The 14,535-nt window shown below is 41.1% G+C and overlaps 1 protein-coding gene across 1 annotated transcript in view; it reads left to right on the top strand.

The window, feature by feature from the left end:
• Kat7 (K(lysine) acetyltransferase 7) overlaps positions 1–14,535 on the top strand; it is a 45,199-nt gene that overhangs the window by 16,976 nt on the left and 13,688 nt on the right. The window contains exons 3-7 of the mRNA XM_013036788.1: positions 1,376–1,552; positions 2,855–3,094; positions 8,785–8,882; positions 11,186–11,284; positions 12,410–12,520. Of these exons, the coding sequence (XP_012892242.1) occupies positions 1,376–1,552; positions 2,855–3,094; positions 8,785–8,882; positions 11,186–11,284; positions 12,410–12,520 (725 nt within the window). The remainder of the gene's footprint in view (positions 1–1,375; positions 1,553–2,854; positions 3,095–8,784; positions 8,883–11,185; positions 11,285–12,409; positions 12,521–14,535) is intronic.

The raw sequence follows: 14,535 nt of genomic DNA, 5'->3' as shown, positions 1-14,535 counted from the left end.
AAAAAAAAAGCTTGAGAATTCCAGTTTTCTTCTTTGGAGAATCATTATGACTTATACATTATTGAAAAAAATTTATTGTTATTTTGCCAGTCCTGGGGCTTGAACTCTGGGCCTGAGTGTTGTCCCTGAGCTACTTCTGCTCAAAGCTAGCACTGTACCACTGAAGGAATTTTTCTATTATTTATTTATTTATTTATTGTTGGTCATGGGGCTTGGACTCGGGGCTTGGGCGCTGACCCTGAGCTCTTCAGCTCAAGGCGAGCACTCTACAACCTGAGTGACAGTGCCACTTCGGATTTTTGGTGGTTATTTGGAGATAGGAGTCTCATGAACTTTTCTGCCTGGGCTGGCTTTGATCTCATCCTCCTGTGTAGCTAGAATTACAGGCATGAGCCACCAGTTGCCCTGCTGAAGGAATCTTTTTTGTTGCTTAAAATATACTTTGTGCATGGTGTCGTATGCCATAATTCTAGCACTAAGGAAGTAAAGGCATGAGGAATGAAAATGTAAGCCCATCCAGATGACCTAGCAGACTCCAAATCAGCCTGGGATACACGTCAAGACCTAGTCTCAAAAAAGAAAATGTCTCCGCCGGGTGCCGGTGGCTCACATCTGTAATCCTAGCTACTCAGGAGACTGAGATCTGATGATCGAGGTTCAAAGCCTCAAAGCCAGCCCAGGCAGGAAAGTCCATGAGACTCTTATCTCCAATAAACCACTAGAAAACAGGAAGTGGCGCTGTGGCTCAAGCGGTAGAGCGCTCTCTGAAAGCGCAAGGACATCGCCCAAGCCCAGAGTTCAAGCCTCATGATCTACACATACACACACACACACACACACAAAGTTAAAAATTAAAAATAAACTCCTCATAAAAGGAAACAAATTTCTATGCTGTTAGTAATAGAATGTCAGTTTCATGATGAGTTTGAATAAAGGAAGACAAACAGGAGGAATCTAATATATAAAGCTTTCTATGTACCAGAGATCATGTTACATGCTCTCTATATTTTCTCATGTTCCTCACCAGAACCTTTGAGGAATGTTATGCCTAGTATTTTCCTTTGTTGTTGATCAGGAAACAAGCTTGGTGATACTGATGTGCTCAAGAAGCACATCAGTGTTGATTATGGAACCTAAACTAGTAATACTATACATACTATATCTATACCCGAACTAAGCTCTTTATTTATATGTAATTTAATAATCTATACCCAAACTAAGCTCTTTTACTTATATGTAATTTAATAAAATATATTTTAAGGATTTTTTGGATTTTATGAAGTACAAAGGAGGAGGAGAAGCTACATTTTCATTATATGGATGGGAAATAAAATGGATTTCCTTTTATTTTGCAATCTTTTAAAATCCGGATCAGATTCGAGCCCTGTTCGAAATTTGCAGTCTTTTGGCACTGAGGAGCCTGCCTATTCTACCAGAAGAGTTACTCGTAGTCAGCAGCAGCCTACCCCAGTGACTCCGAAAAAGTACCCCCTTCGGCAGACTCGTTCATCTGGCTCTGAAACTGAGCAAGTAGTGGACTTTTCAGATAGAGGTAACTGAGTGTTGTAAACCTGTGTGTGTACTAATCACTTTCATTTTAAAGAGGGTTTGGGTACTGCAAATAGATGCCTAATACTGACAGAATTCCTGTAGACAAATGCTGCCTGATTCCTTTTTTGGGGGGAGGGCGGGGGAAGGGTTGGTTGTGGGGCTTGAACTCTAGGCCTGGGTGCTGTCCCTGCACTCTTCATCCCAAGGCAGGGGCTCTACGACTTGAGCCACAGCACCACTTCCAGTTTTCTGGTGGTTAATTGGATTCAGCCTGGGCTGAATCGTGATCCTCAGATCTCAGCCTCCTGAGTAGCTAGAATTATAGGCATGAGCACTGGCATCCGGCCTTTTTTTTTTTTTTTCTCTCTTTTTTGAGGCAGTAGCTGAGACTGGCCTGTAACTTGAGATCCTCCTGTATTACCTCCTGAGTGCTGGGATCACAGGCATGCGCCAGTATACCCAGCCTGTCTGCTGTTTTCTTATAATTATATGCCTTGAAGAGGACAGTTTAGTTACCAGTATGTTGGTTGAAATCCACAGCAACCAGAGATTACACCTGTAATAGAAACAAGAGAGTAGGACACTTTCATCCATGGATTAAGAAGGTTTGACTTTGATTTTCTTTTTTTTTTGCCAGTCCTGGGGCTTGAACTCAGGGCCTGGACACTGTCCCTGAGCTTCTTTTGCTCAAGGCTAGCACTCTACCACTTGAGCCCCAATGCTACTTCTGGCTTTTTCTGTTTGTGTGGTAATGAGGAATTGAACCCAGGGCTTAATGCATGCTAGGCAAGCACTGTATCACTAAGCCACATTCCCAACCCTACTCAGATTTTCTTTTTTTTTTTTTTTTTTGTCGGTCATGGGCCTGAACTCTGGGCCTGAGCACTGTCCCTGAGCTCTTCAGCTCAAGACGAGCACTCTACCCCTTGAGCCACAGCTCTACTTCCAGCTTTTTCTGCTTATGTGGTACTGAAGAATCAAATGCAGGGCCTCATGCATGCAAGGCAAGCACTCTACCACTGAGACACCTTCCCACTCATAAAGTCATAATTTTTTTAAAGACTTCTTTCCATCCTGTTTTCATTACTTATGATCAGATGCTTAAGAGAAACATGGAGAAATGCATTAAGTAAACCCCAAGTTTAATTTTAATCAGAATTTAAGTTGCACCTAAGAAATGGTATCAGTGTCTCATGGTAGATAAGTAAATAACCGAAAGAGAACCAGGAAGCCCATAAACTCTTCTGACAATAAACCTTTAAATGAACCCCTTCAGACATTCTACCAATTGCTGTTGCTTTAGAAACTAAAAATACAGCTGATCATGATGAGTCACCACCTCGAACTCCAACTGGAAATGCACCTTCTTCTGAATCTGACATAGACATCTCCAGCCCCAATGTGTCTCATGATGAGAGCATTGCCAAGGACATGTCCCTGAAGGACTCGGGCAGTGACCTCTCTCATCGTCCCAAGCGCCGTCGCTTCCATGAAAGCTACAATTTCAATATGAAGTGTCCTACACCCGGCTGTAATTCTCTAGGTGAGTGTGACCCACCTTCATGACTCCATTCTGTGGTTCTCTCTCAGAATTGGGACCATCCAGAAATATTTTATGTTCTGTTGTGATCTAGCTGCTAAGATTATATCTTTCTAAGTTATATACTCAGTAATGAGTTGCCCACATAAATAAAAACAATTCTGCTTCTTGACCTGTTGTGCATAATGATAAACAGAAAGAAATTACCTGTAGTGAAATTGGAAGCTTTTCCAAGTGAAAACCCCTTTTTCGCAGCAAACACAAAAAGATCAGTTATCTTTAAATACCTCATGATATTTCATCATAGTTGATGCTTATGAAGACTGGTAGAAGCCGTGCCAGTGGCTCAAGCCTACAACCCTAGCTCCTCAGGAGGCTGAGATCTGAGGATTTCAGTTCAAAGCCAGCCTCAGCAGGAAAGTCTATGTGACTCTTATCTCCAGTTAACCACCAAAAAGTCAGAAGTGGAACTGTAGCTCAAGTAGTAAAGTACTGATCTTGAGTGAAAAAGCTAAAGGATAGCAGTGTCGGGCCCTGAGTTCAATCCCCTTTATCAGCACAAAAAATAAGTTAAAAAATAAAGGACTGTGACTACATAGAGCTGTGAAGGAAATGAGAAATGCTGTTTTTTTTTTTTTTTATCAAGAGGCTATAAAGACTGATAGAGTACATGTGAGACTCTGGCCTTCTGTGACTTCAGTAGGTTTATTTGGTCATGGGACTTGAACTCAGGGCTGGGGCACTGTCCCCGAGCCTCTTTGTGCTCAAAGCTAGTGCTCTACCATTTGAGCCACAGCGCCACTTCCAGCTTTTTTGAGTAGTTTATTGGAGATTAGAGTCTCATGGGTATTTTTCTGCCTGGGCTGGCTTTGAACCAGTCAGATCTCAGCCTCCTGAGTAGCTAGGATTACAAGCTAGGATTACAGTACTCAGTTGACTTCAGTAGATTTTAAGTCTTGTAGTTTTATGTACTTTGTAAGTATAAGCAAGATAAAATATTTCTTTGGTGCCTGTAATCAGCAGCGACAACAAAAAGACTTATCTGCCAGGTGCTGGTAGCTTACACCTGTAATCCTAGCTGCTCAGAAATCAGTGATTGAGAGGATTAGGGCATGAAGCCAGCCCATGCAAAAAGTTTGAGTTGCCATTGTAACTGATAGCTGGATATGGTGACACATACCTGTAGTTCCACGTTGATGAGATTCAAGGCATCATATCTCCAGACCAATGCAGGGAAAAAATGTTCCCAAGACCCCATCTGAACAGAAAAAGTTAAGGCATAGTAGGTGATACAAGCCTGTCATTCCAACAACATGGAAAGCATAAAGAATTATAGTCAAGGTTAGAACCAGCAAAAAGCAAGACTCTGTAAATAACTAGAGCACAAAAGGTTCTGGACATGGCTCTAGCCATAGATTGGCTACCTAGCAAGTGTGAAGTCCTGAATTCAAATCCCAGCACTGTTAACAAAAGGAAAAAAAAAATACATTAGTAATCTTCAGAGCTTTTAGAGAAATAGTGCCAACAGACTTTTTGTTTGACACAGAGTTACCTCAAACCTGCCATTTGTTTTTATAATATGCAGTATATATGAATCAAAATAAAATGAGAATGACTGTATCTAATAGCAAGTTTTCACCGAAGTTGCACTATGTTTTGCTTTTGTGTTCAAGAAATTGTAATATATTGCTTGGTAGCAGGGCTGCATTCTTTGTTTATGTGTATATGTGTATGTAGCACAGCTTACTGCATTTATGCCTCTGGTGATTTATAAGCAAGCTTGCCATTACATTAAGTGAAATGGTGCTGTTAAGAGAAAATTTACAAGCTTACTGCTAGTATAATGTATACTGTTTTAAAATTCTTTTGGGGGGGGGAGGAGGTTTGAGTAGCTTTGTGCCTGTCCAGGATCTTGAACTAATAAGGGCCTGGGCACTTTCCCTGAGCTTTACCACTTGAGCCACAGCTCCACTTCTGGTTTCTGATAAGAATCTCACAGACTACTGGCTGAGTTGGCTTTGAACCATAAACCTCAGATCTCAGTCTCCTGAGTAGCTAGAATTACAAGCATAAGCCACTGGCTCCCAGCTTTGAAATTCTTTTTGATAAATTCAAAGAATACACTTAACAATGAAGGATACAGTGTAGTAAATACGTTTGTGTAATGTAGTGATAACCATTGTCAAGTATTGCATAGTAGACATAATTATGTGTGCTATGCTTTCTATGAGTAGCCGCTGGTAGGTTTGTTTATACAAGCATCACCACATACACATAACAGTGTACCCTGCTACCATGTTATAGCAACCAAGCTTTCATATGTAAAAGTGGTCTGTTGTTAATGGAAACATTGCTAAGTAGTGCATAACTGTAAGTGGCTAGAATTGCCTTTTAATAATAAAGTTTTAGCGAACTGGCTCTGAATGTCATAAAGGATGTTTTATTATCCTTTAAAGTTTGCTCTGGGGCTGGGAAGGTGGCTCAGTGGTAGAGTGCTTGCCTTGCATGCATGAGGCCCTGGGTTCAATTCCTCAGCACCACATAAGCAAAAAGAAAAAAAACAGAAGTGGCGCTGTGGCTCAAGTGGTAGAATGCTAGCCTTGAGCTGAAGAGCTGAGGAACAGCACCCAGGCCCAGAGTTCAGGCCCCATGACCGGACTCCCCCCCCCCAAAAAAAAAAAAGAATATATTTCTAGCTAACATTAACTTTCTTCAATTCAAGTACTTGTTCTATCACTTACAAGTAGATCACAGGATGAAAATTTTCTTTAGTTGGTCTTTATGAAGAATAGTTTATTTCCAATTATATATGTATTCTTAAGATTAGAATAGTTTTCTTCATTCCAGATTTTTTTTTTTTTTTTTTGTTAGTCATGGGGCTTGAACTCTGGGCTTGGGCGCTATCCCTGCACTCTTCAGCTCAAGGCAAGTACTCTACTGCTTGAGCCACAGAGCCACTTCCTGTTTTCTACTGGTTTATTGGAGATAAGAGTCTCACAGACTTTCCTTGCCTGGGCTGGCTTTGAACCTCGATGCTCAGATCTCATCCTCCTGAGTAGCTAGGATTACAAGTGTGAGCCACTGGCGCCCAGCGCACAAAACATTTCTGTTCTACATTTTTCCTCTTTTAGTCCCTTCTTTCAAAAGGTGAATCAGGCTTACCATAATTCATTTTTCCTGCAGTACACTTAAAGGTTGATAGAATTTTTTTTTTTTTAAGTCAGTCGTGGGGCTTGAACTCTGGGCCTGGGCGCTGTCTCTCAGCTCTTTAGCTCAAGGCTAGCACTCTACCACTTGAGCCACAGCACCACTTCTGACTTTTTTCTGCTTATGTTGTGCTGAGGAATTGAACCCTCATGCATGCAAGGCAAGCATTCTACCACTGATCTACCTTCCCAGCCCCGGTTGATAGAATTTCTAAAACAAGCTATGGCTTACATTTAAAATCTCACATGGAAAGATTAGATTGGTTTCTTACGTTTATAAATGTTCTAGAATTTTTGTTTTGTGTTGTTGCAAACTCAGGACCCCATGCATACTAGGCTTGCAGCACTAGGCTAGATCTCTAACCTAACAAAAGCTCTTGAGTTTTAAAACTACCTGCATCTACATGATTGCCCTTGAGTTTTCCAGTAAACCTCTGTAGTCAGCAATTTTACCATTTCTTTCTTTTTTTTTTTTTCTGAGTCCTGTTGTGGGGCCTGGGCACTGTCCCTCAGCTCTTCAGCTCAAGGCTGGCGCTCTACCACTTGAGCCACAGCGCCACTTCCAGCTTTTTCTTTTTGCTTATGTGGTGCTGAGGAATCAAACCCAGGGCCTTGAGCATGCAAGGCAAGCGCTCTACCACTGAGACACCTTCCCAGCCCAGCAATATTACCATTTCTATTCAGTCTTGAACTTCTGTGGCTATGTGTGCTAACCAGTTACAAATAGGTGTCTTATTTAGTTACACGTATCAGGTAAGTGGCTTACACATGTACTCCCAGCAATGAGGAGACTGATATCAGGAGGACTGAAGTTGAGGATAGCCTGTACAAAAAGTTAATGGGCCCCCATTATACCTCGTGGTTTGCCCTTGTCATTCTAGCTATGAGGCAAACATAAGCCGGATGATCATGGTTCAAGCCAGCCTGAGGAAAAATGCGAGACCTTATCTCAAATATAACCAAGCCAGAAAGGACAGGAGGTGTGGCACAAATAATAGAATGCCTTTGTGACATGTGCAAGCCCCTGAGTTCAAACCCCAGTACCACCAAAATCAGGGAAGACCGCAAAAAAGGGGCTTACCTTAGGGAGGGAGACAATGCATACCTATAAATATGTCAATAAGAATTTTATGTAGTAATATGAGAGACCAACAGGCTGAAGATAATGACTATTTCTGACATGGTAGATTCCAATGTACTGCTTTTGATAAAGGAGGTCAAAGAAGATGTTCCTGATGAGTTGGCATTTGATCTCAGATATGGATAGTGGCAAAGAAACAATCCTATAAGGATCTAGAAGAAATGGCTGTGGAGAAAGAATCACTGAATTTCAGGGATTGAAGGCTGTGGCTAGAACATGATGGGAAATGAGGAAGCAGGGCTCAGGTCAGGAAGGCCTGAGGTTTGGCACAGGAATATGTTTCCATTCTGATGGCAATAGGAAGCATTGCCTAAGCAGAGGCATGATGTAATTTTGTGAACATTTTGTTGAAATGACATCTCACTTGAGGATAGAACTAGAAGAAGGCTGCTCAAGAAGTTGTGGCAGTAGATGGATTCTGGACTAGCATGGTATCTGTGGAAAGTCTAAGAATAGGTTGCATTTTGGAGTGGAGCAAGCTACTAGACTTGCAGGTGGATTCGATGTGAGATAGGAGAAAAAGAAGAATCACAGATGACGTCCAGTTTTTACCTGGTCAACTTAAGATGGTGTGTAGCCCTCTGTTATCAGGAAGATTTGGAATAGAGCAGATATGTAGGAAGTGCTAGTTCTGACATTGCTAAACCTTAGTGAAGCTGAATAGGTAATTGGATTTGAGGTCTCAATTCCCAGATGATGAAACTGAAACTATGTAGTGATGGGATTTGTCTGAGATTGTGTAACTGTATAGCGTTTTCCTATAAACTTGAACCCAAGTTTCCCTTTTCTTTCTCTTTCCCCTTCTCCCCTCCTTTTTCTTTTCCTTTTCTTCTTTACCCTGTCATCTATCTATATCTGTATATCTATCTGGTCTTACTATGTTGCCCAAGCAATCCTCCTGTCTCAACATGCTTAGTATCTAAGACTACAGGTCCCTACCACTGTGCCTGGCTCTACCTAGGTTTCCTAATGTTTTCTTTGTATTTTCTCATTCTCTGCACTTCTTCAGTTATTTTTTGTTTGTTTATATAGTTTTTTGGTCTTTTTTTTTTTAAACTAGTTTCTTAACAGTTTATTAGCCAGTACAATGATAGGAATCCAGATTCAATCATCAGACTTGCGGTAAAGCTTTCCCACCATTTAGCAACAATAATTTCACTTTTCTGATTTTCACTTAGTGGCTGAGAAAGGATGATAAGAGGCTTGCTTTGTCTCTTATAGAGATTGTGATAATATGTGTACCTTTTACTTTCAAAGTACAGCCTAAACGCAAGGGATTATCATGAATTCTTTTACTTTAAGTAAATGTAGTCTTAGAAACAGGTGGATTTATTGACATTGTTGATGGTTGCAGGTGAGAGCACAGAGCCGGGATAAGCAGATAGAAGAGAGGATGCTGTCCCACAGGCAAGATGACAACAACAGGCATGCAACCAGGCACCAGGTATGGGCCTTGTGAAAGCTCTGGCTGGCCATTCAGTTTGAGATCCCCATCTTCAATCTCCTTTGACCCATGATTTCTCTATAGGCATATCCATGCCTCTTGTTGCTCAAGGTATGGCTAAATAACTTTTCTAGACATCAGCCCAGGACATTTACTTCCTAGGTAGTAAATTTCTATAAATAAATACTTCTACCTCATAAATGGTAGAGTCAAGCTACTTATTATAGAAATAGTAATAGAAGATACTCTTGATTATTTGAAAGATTACATTGGTTCCATTTTCTAATTTTTCCCTCTTGTTTTTTAACCCCATTATAGTTTGCTTTCAAGCCACCTCCACTTAGCTGGCTTATTTCTAAGGTCAGCAGTGATATTTCCTTCATATCTGATGTTCATCAGCTAGGTTGCTTTTCTTCTTTTTTCCTGTGATTTCCAGGAAGCATCCTTGTTCTAATCCTCTGAACATTTGAGTTGCATTGATTCCTTGTTCTTTTATAAATGGCTTTGGTCTGTACTTTTGGCTGTTTTTCTGCCTGGAACTCTATACCTGACCAAGAAGAAGAGATTATATTTATTCTTTTAAGGCCTTGTCCAATTCTTAGCTCTTACAGGAATTCTTTCCAAATCTTCACCTGCTATTAGTGAGCCACTTCCTTTAGTGTAGTCCATTCTAGTGTTCAAAAAATTTCAGCCTTTATCACATATTATTCATAGTTTCTTATCTAGGTGTCTGTTTTTGTAGTTCGATTTTAAGTGGATAACTGGGAGCATGGTAGTGAGGAAGTTTTGCTTGGAAGACAAATTGATCTGGATTGAATACTGTGATTCTTTCTCTTGCTGTTTTGTCCTGGGCCGACCATTTAATCTTCCTAAACTTTATTTCCTTGTTAATATAAATGAGTGACAATACAGAGTAGTCAGCTGAACCTTGTATATGTAATAGCTATCACATTGCTTGGCAATAAAAAGGACTCTTAAGAAATGGCCACCTTTTTCATTATGGACCTTAGGTTCTCACTCAGTTTCTTTGTTATTCATTTTGTATCATTATCAGATCATTAAACATTACTTCAAAAACAGTATTCAATAAATGCTTACTGAGTTGTGATCTTCATCTTATTTCTGTTGCTTTGAAAAAGGGCTTGAACTCAGGGCCTGGGCACTGTCCCTGAGCTTCTTTGTGCCACAGTGCCACTTCCACACCTTGAGAGAGAGAGTATGTATGTGTGTGTGTGCATGTGTGCTCAAGGCTAGTGCTCTACCATTTGAGCCACAGTGCCACTTCCACACCTTAAGAGAGAGAGAGAGAGTGTGTGTGTGTGTGTGTGTGCGCGTGTGCGCGCGCAGGCATGTGTGCATGTGCTCAAGGTAGTGCTCTACCACTTGAGCCACAGCTCTACTTCTGGTTCTTTGGTACTTAATTGGAGATGAGAGTCTCATAAACTTTCTTGGCTGGCTGGCTTGTAACTTCCATCAGGTCTCAGCCTCCTGAGTAGCTAGGGTTTCAGGTATGAGCCACCGGCACCCAGCTTGACTTGCATTCTTAATTCATATTAATGTTAGGATAAGTTTACAGCCAGGTGTATGTGGAGCCAAGTGCTGGTGGCAGGATGATCAGTTACAGCCCAAGCTATACAAAAAGTTCTCAAGACCCCCATCTCACCTGGCACTGTCTTAGCTCATGCCTATGATCCTAGCTACTCAGGACTCTGAGATGTGAGGATTGTGGTTCAAAGTTGAGTGATTCTTCAGTTAATCAGCCCCCCCCCAAAAAAAAAGAGCTGGAAATGGAGTAATCCTTAAGTGGTAATACACTGGCCTTCAGTGAAAAAGCTAAGGGACGTTGCCCAGGCCCTGAGTTCAAGCCCCAGTACTGGATTTTTTAAAAACCTATTTCAACAGGAAAAACTGGACATGATGGCATGCCAGCCAACTACAGTGTCCCAGCTATAGTATAAAATATAAATAGGGAGATCAGGATCCAGGCATGGCCCACAAAAAAAGCAAGACCTTGTCTCAAATACAACCACAGCAAAAAGGACTGGAGAGCACTTGCCTAGCAAGCACAAATTTCTGAGTTCAAATGTTAGTACTATTAAAAAACAGAACCTAGTTTAACTAGCAGTAAATATAGTTTGAGTGTGAAGGAAATTAATTTTAAATTATAAAATGGATACATTATTCACAGGTAACTAAATTTTTGGCTCTTTTTTCTTTATAAAAATGTTTATTAAAATTTTGTAGTTTTGAAGTTTAACTCTTGTAATGAGTTTTCCAGCTGACTTCTCAGTTTTTTCTTTTAGGCACCAACAGAGAGGCAGCTGCGCTATAAGGAAAAGGTAGCAGAACTCAGGAAGAAAAGAAATTCTGGACTAAGCAAAGAACAGAAAGAGAAATGTATGGTGAGGAAAAGTTTAGTTCTTAATTAGCATGAACTTAGCTCATTTGTTTCCCTTTCGCTTTTTAAGCTTTTGCCTTGCAGATTAGCCAATTGCTGTTTTCTACAAGAGACCATCAGGTAAATATCAGAAACTCTTTGCTGGCGCTTAGAGCTTACTATAGTCCCCCAAACTGGGTTGTTGAATGGAAACAAGTTGAATGGAAAAATTTACAAAAAGTTCTTCGAACCTGTCTTTTGTGACAAATTCCAAACTGGCCAGAACCAGATTAGCATGGAAGAAATGATAATAGGAACAAAGATGCAAATGAATAGTTCTTCAAATGCTAATGTATGCTTGAAATCTAGCGTGTTGTTCCTGAGGTAAACCTACTCCTTCAGTTAAGTACTTTTGTCTCTTTTCTGGGGGAGGTGGAGTCTAGTGCTGCAGGGAAGGGATAGAATCCAGATTTAAAAGAGAAGTCTCTCCCCTCCAGTTTCTTTCCAGGGACGGATTACTTGTATCGAATGTCATGGTAAGGCTTGATTATTATTTAAAGTTGGACTGTTATTCTCTTAATTCTCTGTGTTTTTCCCCTTCATCTTGCTTAATATAGTGTCTAGCCTGCATTTTCTGTACACTTAGGCTCAAGTTTTAAGTGGGAACTTTACACAATTGGTAGGTAGTACTATGTGGCCACAGCAATTCAGGTGAAAGAATTTGGAAGACTGCTTAGTCCAGCTGCCTCTCTCTCCCTACTTGCAGGTTTCAGTCTAGCATCTCAAAATACTAAGGCTTGGAGAATTTGGTTTTTATTTCTATTTGTCTTGCTTGTAAGTCAGGGGAATATCCTCCTGGGTTTGTTGTCCTTTGTTTCTTACTGTCCTGCATGTTTTCTCTGGAAGAAATAGAGGCCTAGAGTCCTGATCATGGACCTTAGCAATAGAAGGTACTCCTGAACCTTTCAAAGCATCTCTACTGACTAACTAGGACTTTGGCAGTACCATGCAAATAGTCTACCTGTACTCTATCCCTGGCATCTAGGGTATAAGCACTGTGTAAATAGCTTCTAGTTGTGGTTGGCATACTTTGAAAGGCAGTGGACTACATTTAGGAGCAGAGAGTATCATGCTCTGGTTATTTTTCTAGGAACATAGACAAACCTATGGGAACACTCGGGAGCCTCTCTTGGAAAACCTGACAAGCGAGTATGACTTGGATCTTTTCCGAAGAGCACAAGCCCGGGCTTCAGAGGATTTGGTGAGTGCTAAAATCTCCAATTGAGGGAGGACCCTTGTAAAAGGCACTTAAAACTGCCAAGAAAAATGATTAGCAATCATTTTGATGGGAATTAAATGTACTTTGCTGCTTGAATCTCTCCCTTTACCCACTTGTCCTTTTGAGGTAGCCCACGCATATTTAAAATGAATGATCCACTTCTCCTCCGCCCATACTCCTTACAATATTCACCTCCTTTCACTCTGAACTGGAACTTCCAGTTGGGCTTGAAGTTATAAGGCTGGTTAAAAACAGTAGGTGCTCCTTTGTCTCTTGAAATTTGCAATTCTGGAAACCTCTGAACTGTTGAGGTGCAGCGTACCTCCCCTTATGTAGAGAAAGCTTCCTTAATACACGTTCTACAGTTACTCTAGGAGCATGAAATTAACTGACAAGGAGAATAACTGGGAAGGCTAACTTTCAGATATTTTATTGAATTTGTTTACTTACGAGATGGGAGTTTCACTATGTTGCCCAAGCTGTTCTCAAACCCTTGGGCTCTACCAATTCTCCTGTCTCAACTCCCCAGTGCTAAGATCACTGGTGCTAGCCTAACCACTACTCTTGGCTGCTGTTTCAGAATTCAACTTTTTTTGGGCGGGGGTCCGATTGTGGGGCTTGAACTCTGGGCCTGGGCGCTGTCCCTCAGCTCTTCAGCTCAAAGCTAGCGCTCTACCACTATGAGCCACAGCACCACTTCCCAGCTTTTTTCTTTTTGCTTATGTGGTGCTGAGGAATCGAACCCAGGGCCTCATGCATGCAAGGCAAGCACTCTACCACTGAGCCACCTTTCCAGCCCCAGAATTAAACTTTTATAATTAGCTCACACTTAGGTGTGATGCCCTAGGCATTATTGAGTTGTACAAAGGATTTATAATTCCATAAGTTAGGAAATGAGTACAGTGTTTCCTGGACAGTGTCACCCCTTGACTTTGCCTCATTTGCCACTCCCTGCCCATAAGTTACATGGTTCATTTTTTACATCGGCTATATTGAATACCATGGTACATTTATTCAGCCTTCTTCCATTTCTGTGTCCCCTTCCCCAAAATAAAGAGACAACAATGAAAATAAAACCAACAACAACAAAACCATGTTTCCATTTCCTGGAGTTTGTTTTGATAAGTATGGTTTTAGATGTCTGAAGGAGTTAGACCCTTGAATACCTCCTCTAAGTATCCTGTAAATGCACAGAGCCCTGTATAAGTTATCATCTCTGGTTGTGTTTTAGATGTAATGTTACATAGAACATCCTAGGCTGAATTTTTAATCAGGTTAGATCAAGAAAATTCTGGTGCTCGGGCTGGGAAGGTGGCTCAGTGGTAGAGCGCTTGCCTTGCATGCCTGAGGCCCTAGGTTTGATTCCTCAGCACCACATAAGCAAAGAGAAAAAAGCTGGAAGTGGCGCTGTGGCTCAAGTGGTAGAGCGCTAGCCTTGAGCTGAAGAGCTGAGGGACAGCGCCCAGGCCCAGAGTTCAGGCTCCATGAGCGGACCCAAAAAAAAAAGAAAATTCTGGTGCTTGAATTTACCTCAGAGTTAATAATGTGTTCAGGGAAATTTAATATGTAAAGTGAATCGCATCTTCACCCCTCCTTTTTTTTTTTTTTTTTACTGTATCAAATACTAGAGAGTTGAAAATTTATAGGAGGCAAGGTTTGATGGTTGCAGTAGGCTGGCTGCTTTCCACTGCTGCTTTTCTCTCCTGTTCTGGAAAGACACTGTCTAGGCCAGTTTTTCACAGCTTTCCACCTGGGTATGTTTACAAACTATTTCTGTAGTCAGCTCATAGCCACTTTAAGAAAAAATGATACACAGAAATATTCTCTACTGTCTCACATACCAGCGTTAAATACTTTTTTAAAAAATAACTTTATTGTGAGAATACTGTACAGAGGAGGGGTTACAGTTACATGAGCGAGGTAATGACTACATTTCCTTTGTTTTTCTCCTACCATCCCTTCCCTCCCATCTCCACAACTACACTCCCCGCCCCCCC

The sequence above is a fragment of the Dipodomys ordii genome, unplaced genomic scaffold (assembly GCF_000151885.1).
Source record: "Dipodomys ordii isolate 6190 unplaced genomic scaffold, Dord_2.0 Scaffold7, whole genome shotgun sequence".
NCBI lineage: Eukaryota > Metazoa > Chordata > Mammalia > Rodentia > Heteromyidae > Dipodomys > Dipodomys ordii.
This window is presented reverse-complemented; position numbering and strand designations above follow the sequence as displayed.